This window comes from Pararge aegeria, chromosome 3, assembly GCF_905163445.1.
Source record: "Pararge aegeria chromosome 3, ilParAegt1.1, whole genome shotgun sequence".
Taxonomy (NCBI): domain Eukaryota; kingdom Metazoa; phylum Arthropoda; class Insecta; order Lepidoptera; family Nymphalidae; genus Pararge; species Pararge aegeria.
The window spans coordinates 9,387,135-9,401,352 of NC_053182.1; the positions used below are offsets into that span (position 1 = coordinate 9,387,135).

Sequence of the window (14,218 nt, forward strand, 5' to 3'; positions counted from 1 at the left end):
TGCGTTATTTCAAACTATAATCTATCTTTGCACTAAATTTTATTCAGATCTGTTCAACCGAGATAATTACTAACAAAAACCCATTCAAACTATAACATTTTTATTATTATAGATTTACTCTGAGTTCTGAATGCTTTGTTTCTGGATGTTCGTCTATGTTTTGTTGTCTATGTTGTTCATTTATCCCATAGACAAGTCTAAATGCTCTTAGAGGTAGTTGCCTAACCAATATACTGTACTAGCGAAATAGTGATAAAAAGCTTCTAAGTTCTAACAGTTTTAATTACTAATGTTACACTTGAATAATCTTGGATTACAATCATCACACCATACAAAAGGTGTGTGCCAAAAATTATAAGGCACGGAGGCGCTACGGCCACAGGGGACCGGTTAATTCTTTTCATAAAATTTCAATGTGTTCTGGAAATGGTTTGCAAAGAGGACGTGGTATCATGGTTTAAAGAATTGGAAAGCTATAAACGCATAGATGCTATGTGTACACTGTTAAATATGTGCTTGCCATTTGAATTACGCTTTATAGGCACGTACCTGGAGGAGCTAGGCAAGCGGGACTTCCAGGAGTTGCGTGGTGCCGAACTTAGGGCTAACAACCCCGCAGACCTCGCCGCGGATATCGGTGGAGCAGACACAGACTCGAGAACGCGGCGAAAAATGGCTTTATATGTGTCACTGTTACGATCGTGTAATTTTGTTTGTGCCACCACATTGTACAATGCCATGGTCAGTTTAGAACAGAGCGGTCTGTTGAAAGGCTTATACGGTGATCTACTCGAAGAAATTCTTCTATTGTACACAATGGCATTACATCATCCAGCTTTTACGTTTGATCAGAAGTCTCATTTTGGTGATATACTAGAAAAATTAAAAATTGAAGACCAGAGAATACAGTATCAGGAACAGCAGGAGCACATAAATGTGGCGCCAGTGAGTGCATGTCATAGCCAGACTAGTATAACTCCCAATATGTCAGTGCCACCACCTAATTTATCTGGATTGGGCCCACCTCCTGGCCTAATGTTTGTAAAGGCTTCCGTTGTACAGGTTAGTCATTAATTTTATTTTTAATCTCATCTCATAACCTTTATTATAAAGTGTCTCTTTGAAAAGGATTATTTGATATGTTTATTTAGGGTATAATTTGATTTACATTAATTATTATCTATTTTGCCTACTAAATATACTATATAAATGAAATAGTGATAACACTACTAACTTTTAACTAGTTATTACAGTAACTCTGAAAAAATCTTGGATTTTAATATTCCACACCACAAAAAAGTGTAGGATGAAAATTAGGAGGCACGGAATCACTTCAGCTTAGCTTAATTTATTGTGTAAAATTGCTTGGTTATGTTTTTTTGACCACTAACCATTTATATCATAAATCTTAAGTATAGATGTATTCTTAATGTTTATGTAGCAACACACAGATAAAGCATGTATATTTAATGTTTATGTACCTATTGGATATAGTCTTTATAGTCCTAATTCCAATATGTTGGGGTTTTGGAATCGCAACCTTTACTAGACAACTCAACATTATTAGACCTCCCTCGCTAGACATATATGGCACAAGAATTTCTTAATCTCGACCTAACAGTGGACAACTATTTCTTGATTCTAATGCATAATATACTTTAATATCTAAGATGCCATTGGAACTGTTATAGCTTTAAGTTAAAGAAAGTAGCTTTCACCATAATTTAACTGCAATTCAGATTTTTTTGGTACTTATTAAAAATGCCTTCTATAGGTCTATTATTTGTTAATGAAACTTTGATATTTTGTTATGATAACTGTATTCATGAAATTCATGTACCTTATGAAGGATTCTCTTAAAACACTTTCTATTATTTAAGTTTGTTTGTAAAGTAGAGTTGGTGCTGCTTAACTGCTTAAAATAGGCTTATGTCCTGCTGTGGAGGCTTAGTGACTGATGGTGATGATGATGTTGAAAAAATATCAAGTGTACAAAGTTTTTCAGATTTTCAACAGCAAAATAAAACAAATATTTAACTCTTCTAATTTGGGTTAGGAGGATGTACTCTTAATCATTACATAGAAGGTTATAGAGGGAATCACCACTGCTCCAATGTGGGCTGGTGGGCTCTCTCAATGGTTTTTTAATTTAAGCATTTTCATCAAAATTTACCAGCTCAAATCAGTCGACTCTATTAACTTATTGTAGGATCATCATGTTTCCTTACATTGTTATTTAACAATAATAACCATGATGACTTTTAGTTACATTTTATATGTATACTTCTAAATGGTAATTTTTTAAGCAATGTTTTGCGAATTATCTTATCTATTAGTTGGATACCAACAATTAACATTATTAATTTTATTATTTATTGCTATTACAGCCTACAAGTTCTGATGCAGTGCCCGAATTAAGTAGCCCTTCAGTGCTCGCTACTGCGGGTGGAATGGTGCCTATCCTCAGTGAGGTGCCCCATCCTCCCCCTGGTCTCCCAATCCCACAGTATAATGTAGGAGAATACTTGGGCCAACATGCTTGGCCTGCAAACATCATTGTATCAACACTAAATCAGCCACTAGAGGTGTGTATCTCATAATTATTTTATTGAGCAATGGATCTCCTCTGGTTTTTGTATTAATACTTAAATGTAAACATGCTTATATTATTTAATAAAATTAAGATTGAGAAGCTCGAGATTATCAAGTTCAAACAGAGGTGTGTTTGTCCATGTAAACTTGTTTGGTGTTGATTATTTTTACATTTAGATCAATGAATTTGTGGGTCATTTTTTTTTTTTGCTTTTTCACACATTCCCTATGTGTGAAAAAGCAAAAAAAAAAAATTCTTTTATTTTGATACAGAAAAAAATTGGGTGTTTAATGTATCAGTACATTAATAAACTGTATGTACTGTGTTTGTAAGTATGTCAAAATTAAATCTATTTAATGAACCAATTTAGATTTTTTTTTATTTTTATTAGATTTTTTTGCATTGACCTACCCAACTTAAAAAGCAGTAGTAAGTAGAGGATTGTTTTTTATACCCAGAAAATAGAAATTATGCATGGCTTAAGATTACGATTACGGTAACTTTAGTCTATAATAAAAAATTGTGATTTCCAGGTATTAAATTACCAACCAGCTGGAGTGGCAACTCCAGGTTCACCTCTTGTATCGTCGCCGAACGACAGTCGCGCCGCGTCGCCTCGAGCACGGCGCCGCCTGTCGCGCGATCGCTCCCCACCTCTCGTACCAATCCAGCCTCCTGAACAAGCTATACCACATTTAGCTGCCAACTTTGAGAACCTTGCAGTTGCTGAGGTCAGTAAACATTTAATCATGTCATCGCCCTGTTTATTGTTATATTTGATATATATTGTAAGTCTCTTAGCCCACTATGTGTGGGGTCAGCACAACATACCATCTTCATACCTATTGTTTCGTTTTGGCATATTTTTATGAGTGATCCATCACCTTTTTCTCCAACTTATCAAACCTGACTACTACGCAAAGTTCTTTTCAGTTTTCAGTTTAATAAATAGCATATGGCAATCACAAATAATGTGGCTTTATATTAGTTAAAGATTTTTCAAAATCGGTTAAGTTGATCCAGAGATTACCCCACTAGTGTCACACACTTACAAACTCACAAACTTTACCTCTTTATAATATTATTATAGATATGAATAGTAGCAGTTGACACTGCTTATTGTTTCATAATCTCATACATATATGTATTTGATATTCTATGCCTTATAGGGCAGTATAAAATTTGTATTATCTTATGTATCTCTATGAATACATTCGTAAGAAAAAAAGCAACCTGTATAATTATTACCGAGTTGACATACAAACCATTTTTATACAATCTTTTGATTACTTCTTAGTGTCAAGGGGTATAATAGCTAATTTATGCAACTGTTGTATATAATAAGGGTAATTATGAATGTAGATTTAATAGAATCTATATCACGAGTTTTAATACCTAATTATCATCAGTTGCTTACAAGACTTTATCTATTCCAATAATTAGATTTCTGTATGATATTATGGTTATTATGACATGGGTGTTTTAATGTTGGCAATAAGCTTACTGTTCTAGAATCTTTTATAGCTAAAATAAATAAAAACAACCAAAATAACAAGAGATTTTGTATTTATTATTTTCTTAACAATTTAAAAAAAATCTTTAGTCCAAAAAGTAACAGGTTAGAAAAAATAGACTTTTCTTATACTAGCTGATCATTTCAGATGCGACATACTATCGGGGAGGAGAGATTGCGCGAGATCGCCGCCGTCCACCAGCAGTACCGATCGCTGGAGAAGCTGAACGGCGTCAGACGGCGCGCCGCATATTGCCCGCCGCCGCTCTCGTCGTCGGATAGCGGTAGCAGCGCGGCGTCGTCACCGCCCGGCACGCCCGCGCTGTCGCAACGGCGCCACACACCGTCCGCACCGCCGGGTCCGCCACCAGTGCCCTACCTGCAGTATCCGCGCCCTTACCCTTACCCCACACCGCCGCCTGCGTACAGGCCGCCGCCGCCGCCCTTCGCGAACGGCGAGCCGCCGCCTTACTCCACGCCGGCCGCGTACCCCGGCTACGTTCCCGTGCTGTACGCGCCGCCCAAATTGTCGTGCTGGAACTGCGGTGGCGCGGGGCATGCGGGTCACGAGTGCAAAGAGCCCAGTATGGAGGAGATGACGCGTGCGGGCAGCTACCAGCTCGACTTCGGTGGGGTGCCGCCTCCTGAGACGAGCGACAAGTAGCCCGCGCCGGAGCTGCGCCGCGGCAGGTGAGCCGGTCAGTGCACCCTCGGTCCCGCAGCGCGGACCGCCGGGGCGAGCTCCCAGTCTGAATCGCATCACGGAATCGGCTCGAGCTAGCACTAGGCCGTTCGGCCCGCGAGTTGAGTCCGTCGGTTCAGAAGAGTTTCATTATTCAATAGGGGCTCTTTTTTAGTAAACGTGGCATAACGTCGAAATAGGCAGTGTTTTTCACAATTTTGACAAAACAGTTCACAGTAAATCCGAAGTAATGTAAACGTTTATTATTAAAATACCCTTATGAGTAGCTGTGTCGTAGTGAAAAAGTGCAGTCGTTGATCCGCCATATGCGGAGGGTTGCCCACTCCGGCGGTAATGGCACTTTCAATTTGACGGTAATTTGTTATGAATTAGTGGCTCGATCGACTCTGTGGTCAAATTTGTAATATTCAACGAATCTGCAAAATCGGTTACATTGTTTGTTTTTAGCTTAGATTTAATTATGTAAATGTATAAATTACAAGTACAAAAAATGTAAAAAGGTGTAATGCATCGTTCGATTGTACAAATAATTTTAATTATACTTAATGTGTATAATACGCGAGTTATTGAATTGAAAGTGTGGTTATTTATTAACAGATCTTCAACATCAATAGTTATACAGGGTGAGTTTCTGAGACGGGCTTTGTTTAACCATTAAATCCGTCTTAGAGTATTTAAAACATATTCATTTTAGTATAAATACTTTTGAAAAACTGAAGGATTAATGAGATGTCAAAAACTTTTTCAAACACGAATATAAAGGTTAGTATTTAGATTTTGTTTTAGATAAAGGTACCAGGTCTCAAAAACTCACAGATTTTAAAAGAATTGAGGGAATTCCGTAATATCTCCAGTACATTCTCATCAAGATTTAAATAACGAAAAAAAACCTAATATCTAAATTATTTTTATTTTGTGAATAATTCTATTAATATTTTACTTAGGTATAAGAAAATTGAACATAAAAATTTAAAAAGAAACTCGAAATCACTCAAGTTAAAAAAAAAAGAATATTATGTAAATTGTTTAGTATTTATTTATTGTATTTTAAGAATTCGTTATTGTCTTTACGTGATGTAAAACATAGTGCCATACAGTGGCGTGCATACGATATTGGGTAGGCAATATTATAAAATACTTCTCCAATATTCTAAGGTAGGCAATCTTTTATGCAAGTATGTGGTGCACACCACTGGTGCCATACTCATTAAATGCACTCAAATTAGTCTGCGGTTTTTTTTTTCAAATTTTTTAAAGTTAAAGCAATCAGTTGTAAATTGCTACTAAAAATCCAAATTCATAACAAACAAACAATCGCTAAAAGTGACTCTTATTTCATTGTTTCTTTAAATTAACTGTTACAGCAGACTAAATAAAATAGTAGAATGTAGCTTTCAGTGCCTAAAATTGGAAGGGTTATTAGTGGCTAATACTTAATTATGTATAGTATCGAAAAAGTATGCATAAATATTAAATACAACTTTTTATAAACTTATACTTTGTTGCTTATGACAAATGTGTTATGCTGAAATGCCGATAAAAAGTCGCAAAGCTTCCCTTTCTCATCAAGTTGGTACCCCTGGAAGATGAATACTTATTATTATTGTATATCTTATTTCTAATTTATAAATAATTAATAGATAAGTTTGAATATTTTATGATTGTTTTTAAAGTAAAGATTCCAGCCACCCTTATTTTTTCAGTAAAATAAGCTTTTTAAGGTGGTTTTATTAGTGGATCTATAATATAAACAAGCATTAAGTACTACTTGGATTTAGGACCACCCTTTGTTTAACTTTCTCACCGATTGCTCTTATCCTAAGTCAACAAATTCTAAGCAGCTGAGTCGCATCAACTCAAGATAAAAGAACTGTAGGTATTAATACAGAACAGATGTCTGATCTTGAACAATCAAAAAAAATAGATCCCTTTTGATAAAGTTAAGTAAAAAATTTGCGCGTAATGCGTTCATTATTATTATTATTATTATTTTAAATAAATAAATATACTACGACAATACACATCGCCATCTAGCCCCAAAGTAAGCGTAGCTTGTGTTATGGGTACTGAGATAGCTAATGAATATTTTTTTATGAATATAAAACACATAAATACTTACAATATACAAAAAAACACCCAGTCACTGAAAAACATAATTGTTCATCACACAAATTATTGAACACACCATACTACCACGCGCATTAAAATATTAATATCACTATGTTTTCGCAATTTACCTAAACGGCCAGTGGCAAATCGGACCCTACTAATGCCATGGGAATTTTAAAACTTAACGTGCATCAACGCGCACAGGCCACTCTTAAATGCCACATTGATAACAGCTGAAGCCACAGTGCACAATGAGCGTTCGAAAGTGACGAATGTAATATTTTAAATTACAGTAACGACTAAAGCAAATTTAAAGACTTCACCGGTACTACAATAGCAGTTTTAATGTTCCATCAGTTCTTATAAAGAAATTCTTGATATTAAATTATGATAAGACTAGTCAGGGACGCTTTTTTAATCCGTCTTCATTTTAATATTTATATTTTCATTACAAAAAGAGCAAAAAGAGTAAAAATATTTTCATTACATAAAGGTAAAATTACAATTTTAAAATTTTCTAATATCGCCGAATTAGAAAATCTGCCATCAAAACATTATCAAAAAATAGTGTTCAAAGAGATTTACTAAGGAGCTGTTAGAGGAAAATTAAATTTCTCTAACTAGCAAAGTTTTCATAGAATCATCAATAACTCTTTACAAACAAACTTAGTCATACGGCTCAGTGTTTTCTTTGAATAGTTATTTAATTAAATGAATACCTGCCCATCAGAGGACATCCTGCGACGTTTGACTCGCACTTGCCTTATTTTATGTGGTGTGATTTGCCATATTTGCTTTGTACAGACCGGATTCGATTACAGAACGTTTTTCAATTCCTTTTATCTTCGCAATTAAAATTAACTATAACCAAAATAATCAGGAACACAGGCATAACATAAAAGTATTTTTATTTTATAAACAATTTCATGAATGTCTTGCAAAACCTTATTGCATTTTTTCGTTAGAGATAGCTGTTTTTTTTTTGTCGTGAAAATTTATTTGTCGTGTACAGCGGATAACCGCTGAAAAAGTTTGTCAGAAATACGGTCAAGAATAATATTCAATTTTCCCTGTGAACAACTTCATGCTTCAAGAACACATTGAGCTGCAAACCAATCTCTTAACTAAACTAAATTGGCATGTATAAAAAAACAGCCCTATTCCAAAAAGAACACAAAAATAAAAAGGATGGAACTCTGCTTAGACATGCCAATTCAGTTCAGATTAGAAAAAGAGAGTTTGTAAACAATAGAATCAGCACCATCTCGTCTTTCCTGACATCCTCTTGACAGCAATATTTATGCTCTGACATGACCTAATCTTTCTAATGATAGTTTGAATGAAACTGATAGTGGGTTATTAATGTACAAATCCTATAGCTTCGAACTTTGCAATTTGATCTGAGTCGAATAAAAATGTTCCTATGACCTTAACTGTATTTTTGTATTATGGAATTCCCTGTAATTCTATCATATATCAATATCACTTCTGTATCAGTGTACGTAATATGTTAGTAATACAAGCCCTAGGCTATTTTAAAGACTACAGTTTAAACTGACTGAATGCTGATAATGAATTATATAAAAGTTTCCTTTGACCCAAGACTGATTTCTTAAAGTAGCCAGTGTTTTCGAAAATTTCCATAATGAGTTCCAGATGGTGAATTTTCATTTTGGAAATTTTTAATACTGGAAATTCTAACAAAAGAATTTTGGTCAGACAGAATGATATATGAATCTTCATGATTGTATAGCCATAAAAGTGTGTATTTTAAAATGAAATATTCAAAATGTTTTTGAACAAGGAATAACTTGGATCAAGTTCAATAAAAGGCAATGCTCTTAAAATAATAAAATTAATGTTTATAATATAAAGTCATTGTAAATAATTACAAATGCGTTAAAGAGTTGACATTTCGCGAGACGTGTGTGATCATATTTTGTAAATATTCACGTTTATAATATAAATATAATTAGTTGATATTTAGAGTTTGATTATATTTGTAAATTACGTTATACCTTGAGTGACCTATATAGTTATATTTGATTGATTCTATATGCTCACTGTCACAAATCACAATTTTGCATTTTATTAAAAAATACCCGTTTGGGAGAACAGTTCAAATTAGATGGGTTGTATTATTACGTAATGGTAAAAACGCATCAGCACCCACACTACGCCACGTAATGAATGTTGAGACAAATAAAATAGTTCTACTTTATATACCCACCATAACTAAAAACTATAGACATTTACATCAGGTGTCAGTCATGGGAATATTAACTTGATTTGGGTCAACACACGTGGCGTGGTGTGTGTGTTGCGAGTGTGCCTGGTTTATTATTACTTTTTTTTAATTGATGCAAATGAGTCACGTGCATAGGTGGGTGCGGTCTTACGGCTGGTTTATCCAAAAACACGTTAAATTTTTTAAATTACTAAAATGTATTAGTGTAAAAGTCTAAAACTTAAATATGTGGAAATTTTCTAAAAAAAATGTTCAAAACATTACAATCATACAAAATGCAGGAAAAATAATTAGGTTCGGCTGGATTCGAGCCAATTTAGCTGAGTAGATAGTGAGTTGGATAGCCAGACAGTCGTTTGCACGAATCCCGTCGTTTCTACTTAGAAAATATTGTTAACATTATATAAGTCATATAAAAAATTAGACTAATTAAAAACGTTAAAGTTTTATACATTACATTACAGAGCGGCTATTTCGGAGTCTACTAGTGGTCTGTATTGCATTTAACCAGTTGGTTTTAACTAATCATCTGGTAGCCACAATGTATGACGTCGAATCAAATGTATATTCGCAAAAATGGAGTTCATAAAACATGTACATAGTAGTATAATTTTATAAATTGATAATAATAATTGTTAGTAATAGTATTTGAGAATTAAATCGAAAATCATTTTTTATCCTTAAAAGTGACTTTACCAGTTTTAAGCTGACCCGTAAGGGATTATTACTTACTGTAATTAAATAATCCCGTCAAAATACCGTCTCACGAAAATATTTTGAAATTTTATATATTTTCTTAAAAAAAGATATTTCACTGAGAGGCAAATAAAGATTTTTATAAAATAAAGAAGAGAGTGCAACATTTTTGAATGTGAACTTAAAGGACAATATTTATTCATTTGAAATATGTGTGGGTTATGTGTTTAATATATAACTCAACCTTAACAACCCCGCATCGACACTGTAACTTAACTTGCGCTGAAAGCCTTTATTTACGGTGTTTGTAAAAGTTAATATTTTTATTACTGAAATTAAAGTAGTGCAAGGAACTGCACCTCATTAGGTACGAAAACATAGTGAAATATTTTCATAACTATTTTTGTAAAATATTGAATTTTTAAATATTATTTAAATTAAAAAAGATATTAGTTTTTAATAACTATAAGATTCGTCTTTTTTTTTTGCAAATCTTATAAAATCAAGTTAACGATGGACTTTCTCGTTATTTTAAAGTTTTGTATGTAATTTGTATAAAGCCGTCCTCACGAAAGCGCGAAGCGTGAGCAAACTAGCCTTAGCTTCGAATCTATTGAGAAAAATCCACACATCGGGACGAAAGCGGGGCAGTAAAACAATTGTTTAATAAATAATAAACATGCCTTATTTCTTTAAATGTGAGTTAGTTGTTTGCTCTTACCTGACAAACCTAGCGTAACATGAATAACGGCAAAAAAAAAAATTGAGCAGGTATTTTGACTGGACTTTATATCACTCCTTATGAAGGTTGTATGTCCACGTAACGTTAATATTGTGTTATTTATATCTTAACATTTTTATTATGATATTTAAAACAAGTTTAAAGTATAGATTAAACATAGAAGGTAATTTAACGTTTGTATCTTTGAAATCATACCTCCATAGGTTCCTTGGAGTACTTTTATTAATGGCATATCATAATCTTATTTGTTTTTTTACGACGTAAGCCTCAACCAACGCGTACGATTATAAGATTAATAATAATATTTGAAAGCATTGTCCTGTTCACCATACGATTTAATGTACAAATCGTGACCTCGCGTGTGTTTTGGCTTTTTTATATTCCTAAGTTATCTAATATTTTCCGTGGCAAAATTGTACCTTAAGTCTTTTTCCTGGATGCGAGCTATCCCATGCAAAAATTTGTCAAGATCGGTTTTTTTATGTATTCCCGCATTGCAGTGACACTGGTGCTTTCTGAAGATATAAAGTCCTATCATACAATTGTCGAGATCTTTGTCGAGACTATGCCACACATACAGGTAAGACACCCTTTCGCATGTATAATATTAGTATGGACTAGTACAATTCCATATCGTGATTAGCTTAAATCGTCGTTATCAACAGTTTATTTATTCAACTTATATACAATTGTACTAACGACGATTGGCAACGTTACGTACGTTTCTTTTAGTAGTTAATAAGAAATTGTTGATGACAAATATTTATATGGAATTTCGACGTAGGCGTAAATAATTAAAAATCGGCTACGCTAACTCTGGATCGGCTTTTTAATTCTTTTTTTACCGTATTTTTGCATTCATACATATGATATCTACACAATCATAATGTAAGGATTATAGCTAATAAGCAATTTACAGTTAAAATATTTATCAGTTTTTAAATTACTATTAATATTCATGTATTATTATTATTTTGTTATAATTAGGTGTCTTGTGCATTTATTGTTTTAGCTCGGTTCAGTGAAGTTGCATGCATTTTTGTATCTCCAAAATGAAAGTACTAATAACAAATTTACATTACTGTGTATATATACTTACTCTGATTTTTTATAAATTGCAAACTAGATTTATTCTTAAAACACACAAAAAACTCGTTTGTAAAATTGTACTTTTGCTAGGTTTACGCAAACTATTTTTAGTGATGTCAATACAAAATCATGATTGACCCTTTAAATCAAAAGTATTGAAATTTAATTATATTACTAGGGAAGTATGTGTCCAGTGGCCAGTTTGGCACAGATTAAAGCCATATACTACAATTTAATTGAAATTCACTAACTAGATAACATTTATAAATTAATATTCACGGAAATTTCTGTTTTTGCAAATAATGTTTTTGAGTATTTTCCACCATTGTGTAGATTGTTTTTTTAAGAACTTTATAGTTACTATTTGTTACGGATGGTGTAAAAGGAAAATTTAGCGATAATATAAATAAAGAAAATAAAAAAATAGTTACTAGTTTTTAGCTGTTTGTAAAAAATCAGAGTTACATGACATTATTTTATCAATTAAAACCCGTCCACCAGTGTTAAAATGTTTGTTGATCACGAATCGTAACTATTATTTTATATAAGTACGTGTGGTTAAGACTTATGTAGGTATGGGATGATTGTCAATAAGTACATTTTTCAATAGATAAATATAATTCATATTATATTTATCTGTGTTTGTTGACACTACAAATGGAACAGTAATTATTGCCACGTTATGCAGCTTTATTTTGTACTATTGGGAGTATAAAAATATTTTTTTACTTTGTACAGAATGTTATAAATGTGATAAATAATTTTTAACATACCTAATTAGCGATTGTGATTTAGTAAGGTGTGTAGTTTATTATAAAAAAATGTCGCTTTACTAAATAAAATGTACTGTACTCTACAGCGATGTGTTTGTAACATTGTTTTCCCCACAGTTTTTGTATTTGGGTACTTATTATTCTGTTGTACCTATTATCTTCTAATAACATAAAGATCAGCATTTAGGAAAACGAGTGTTCGGCCCGCTATTAAAACCTCTGTATCCCACCAATGCTGTGAATCATTTGCTTCTTGAGAAATAAACAACCAAAATCTCAATCGAGTTTTTTATTTTATTCTGGCTATAATACGTACCTTTCATCCGTGCAAACGTGTTGAGCGTGCTTTAAAAGATCCCGACATCTCTCGAGGTCGTTAGGGACCCATCCTACTTCTGACCAAAAAACTATTCAGTTGATATGATTGGTATGACTTACTGTCAGATAAACATTAGTTACGGCTTTTGTCGTTAATGTGCCATTGAAAGAGTGCCATCTAGTTACAATACTCGGAAATAGTATTGTCACAAGATGGCGGTATATAAACGTAGGTAATCTCAACCTTAAAAAAGGAACTATTTTTTTTTTAATCGACTTTAAAAAGGAGGAGGTTCTCAATTCGTCGGAATCTTTTTTTTTAACTTATTGAATTTCTAGTATTATTACCATATTTAAAACGTCAAGTTTTAAGGTAGTAAAATACTGCTTCCATTTATGGGATGGCTCTGCCAGGTATCAGCAAAAAGCATTGGATTCCATGGAACGCCGAGCTAGGCAGGTGTAAGAGGAGCGTTGGTGCCGGTGATATGGCAGGCATATGACCTTGCGCCTTAGGTTGATGAACGCAGGTTGGCACGTTTTAGGTGTTCCTTGAATGCCCTGCGAAGTGATTCTCTGGTTATGTTCGTTATGTTCGTTCGTGGTTTTACACTTGCTGTTAGGTGGGCCCACTGCTTTATCCGTTAATAATGACTTGAAAAATCTGCTTTTATAAGATGGTAGATACCTAGGTATACACAGCTAAATTCTTATGATGGCGAAGTTCTTAAGTTTGTTGGAAAGATAGAAACTTTACGTTTAAATCAAAGTTTCTTTCTAGTAACGAGGCACGTACTTTACTCGCAAAAAGATATTTTGTTGGTCCTAAATTTTATATATTATACATCAGTGCCTTGTCCTCGTGGATTAGTTAACCTAACTTATATATATTTATATAGATGTAGTCTCACATTTGAGGCGCCACCACTGAACACTATTTTGAGAAAACATTTCATAAATGTAGGGTAGATATTTCTTAATTTTCTTTGTGGGTAGGACGTACTTTTGCTCGTCGGTCCCCAATTGGGAGAGCTCATTCACGTTTTTAGTGCTCAACCACTAACACTTCTCAAATATTACGCGTAAATTTATCGAAAAAATGCCTAAAAGGAAGTTTAAGGACAGTGAGGTAGATTATATTAATTATAAAATAAGAAAATTGGAACGAAAATTGGACGTATTACGTACACGTAGAGAATCGTCGACCTCTTCGTCATCATCGGAGTCCCTTATACTACAATATAATAAAGGTAAGATTTTATACAATTCACATTAGAATTGGGATTTATTTACCCAAATCATGATATATATCGCTCAACAGAGCATTTGATATGAACATCGATAGGCTCACAGGAGCCTTTCATGGTTCAAAAGTCATTAGAGTACGATCTTTTCAAAGGAATTGATGCATACTCTTAATAATTATAAGACCGC

At 33.4% G+C, this 14,218-nt stretch overlaps 1 protein-coding gene across 1 annotated transcript; it reads left to right on the forward strand.

Annotated features, from left to right (window-relative positions):
- Nucleotides 1–212: 212 nt before the first annotated feature.
- LOC120637422 (extensin) lies at nucleotides 213–5,693 on the forward strand. Its single transcript, XM_039909261.1, has 4 exons — nucleotides 213–1,062; nucleotides 2,388–2,585; nucleotides 3,127–3,324; nucleotides 4,255–5,693. The coding sequence occupies exons 1-4, from the start codon at nucleotides 427–429 to the stop codon at nucleotides 4,768–4,770; spliced, it is 1,548 nt and encodes a 515-aa protein (XP_039765195.1). The 5' UTR covers nucleotides 213–426; the 3' UTR covers nucleotides 4,771–5,693.
- Nucleotides 5,694–14,218: the final 8,525 nt, after the last annotated feature.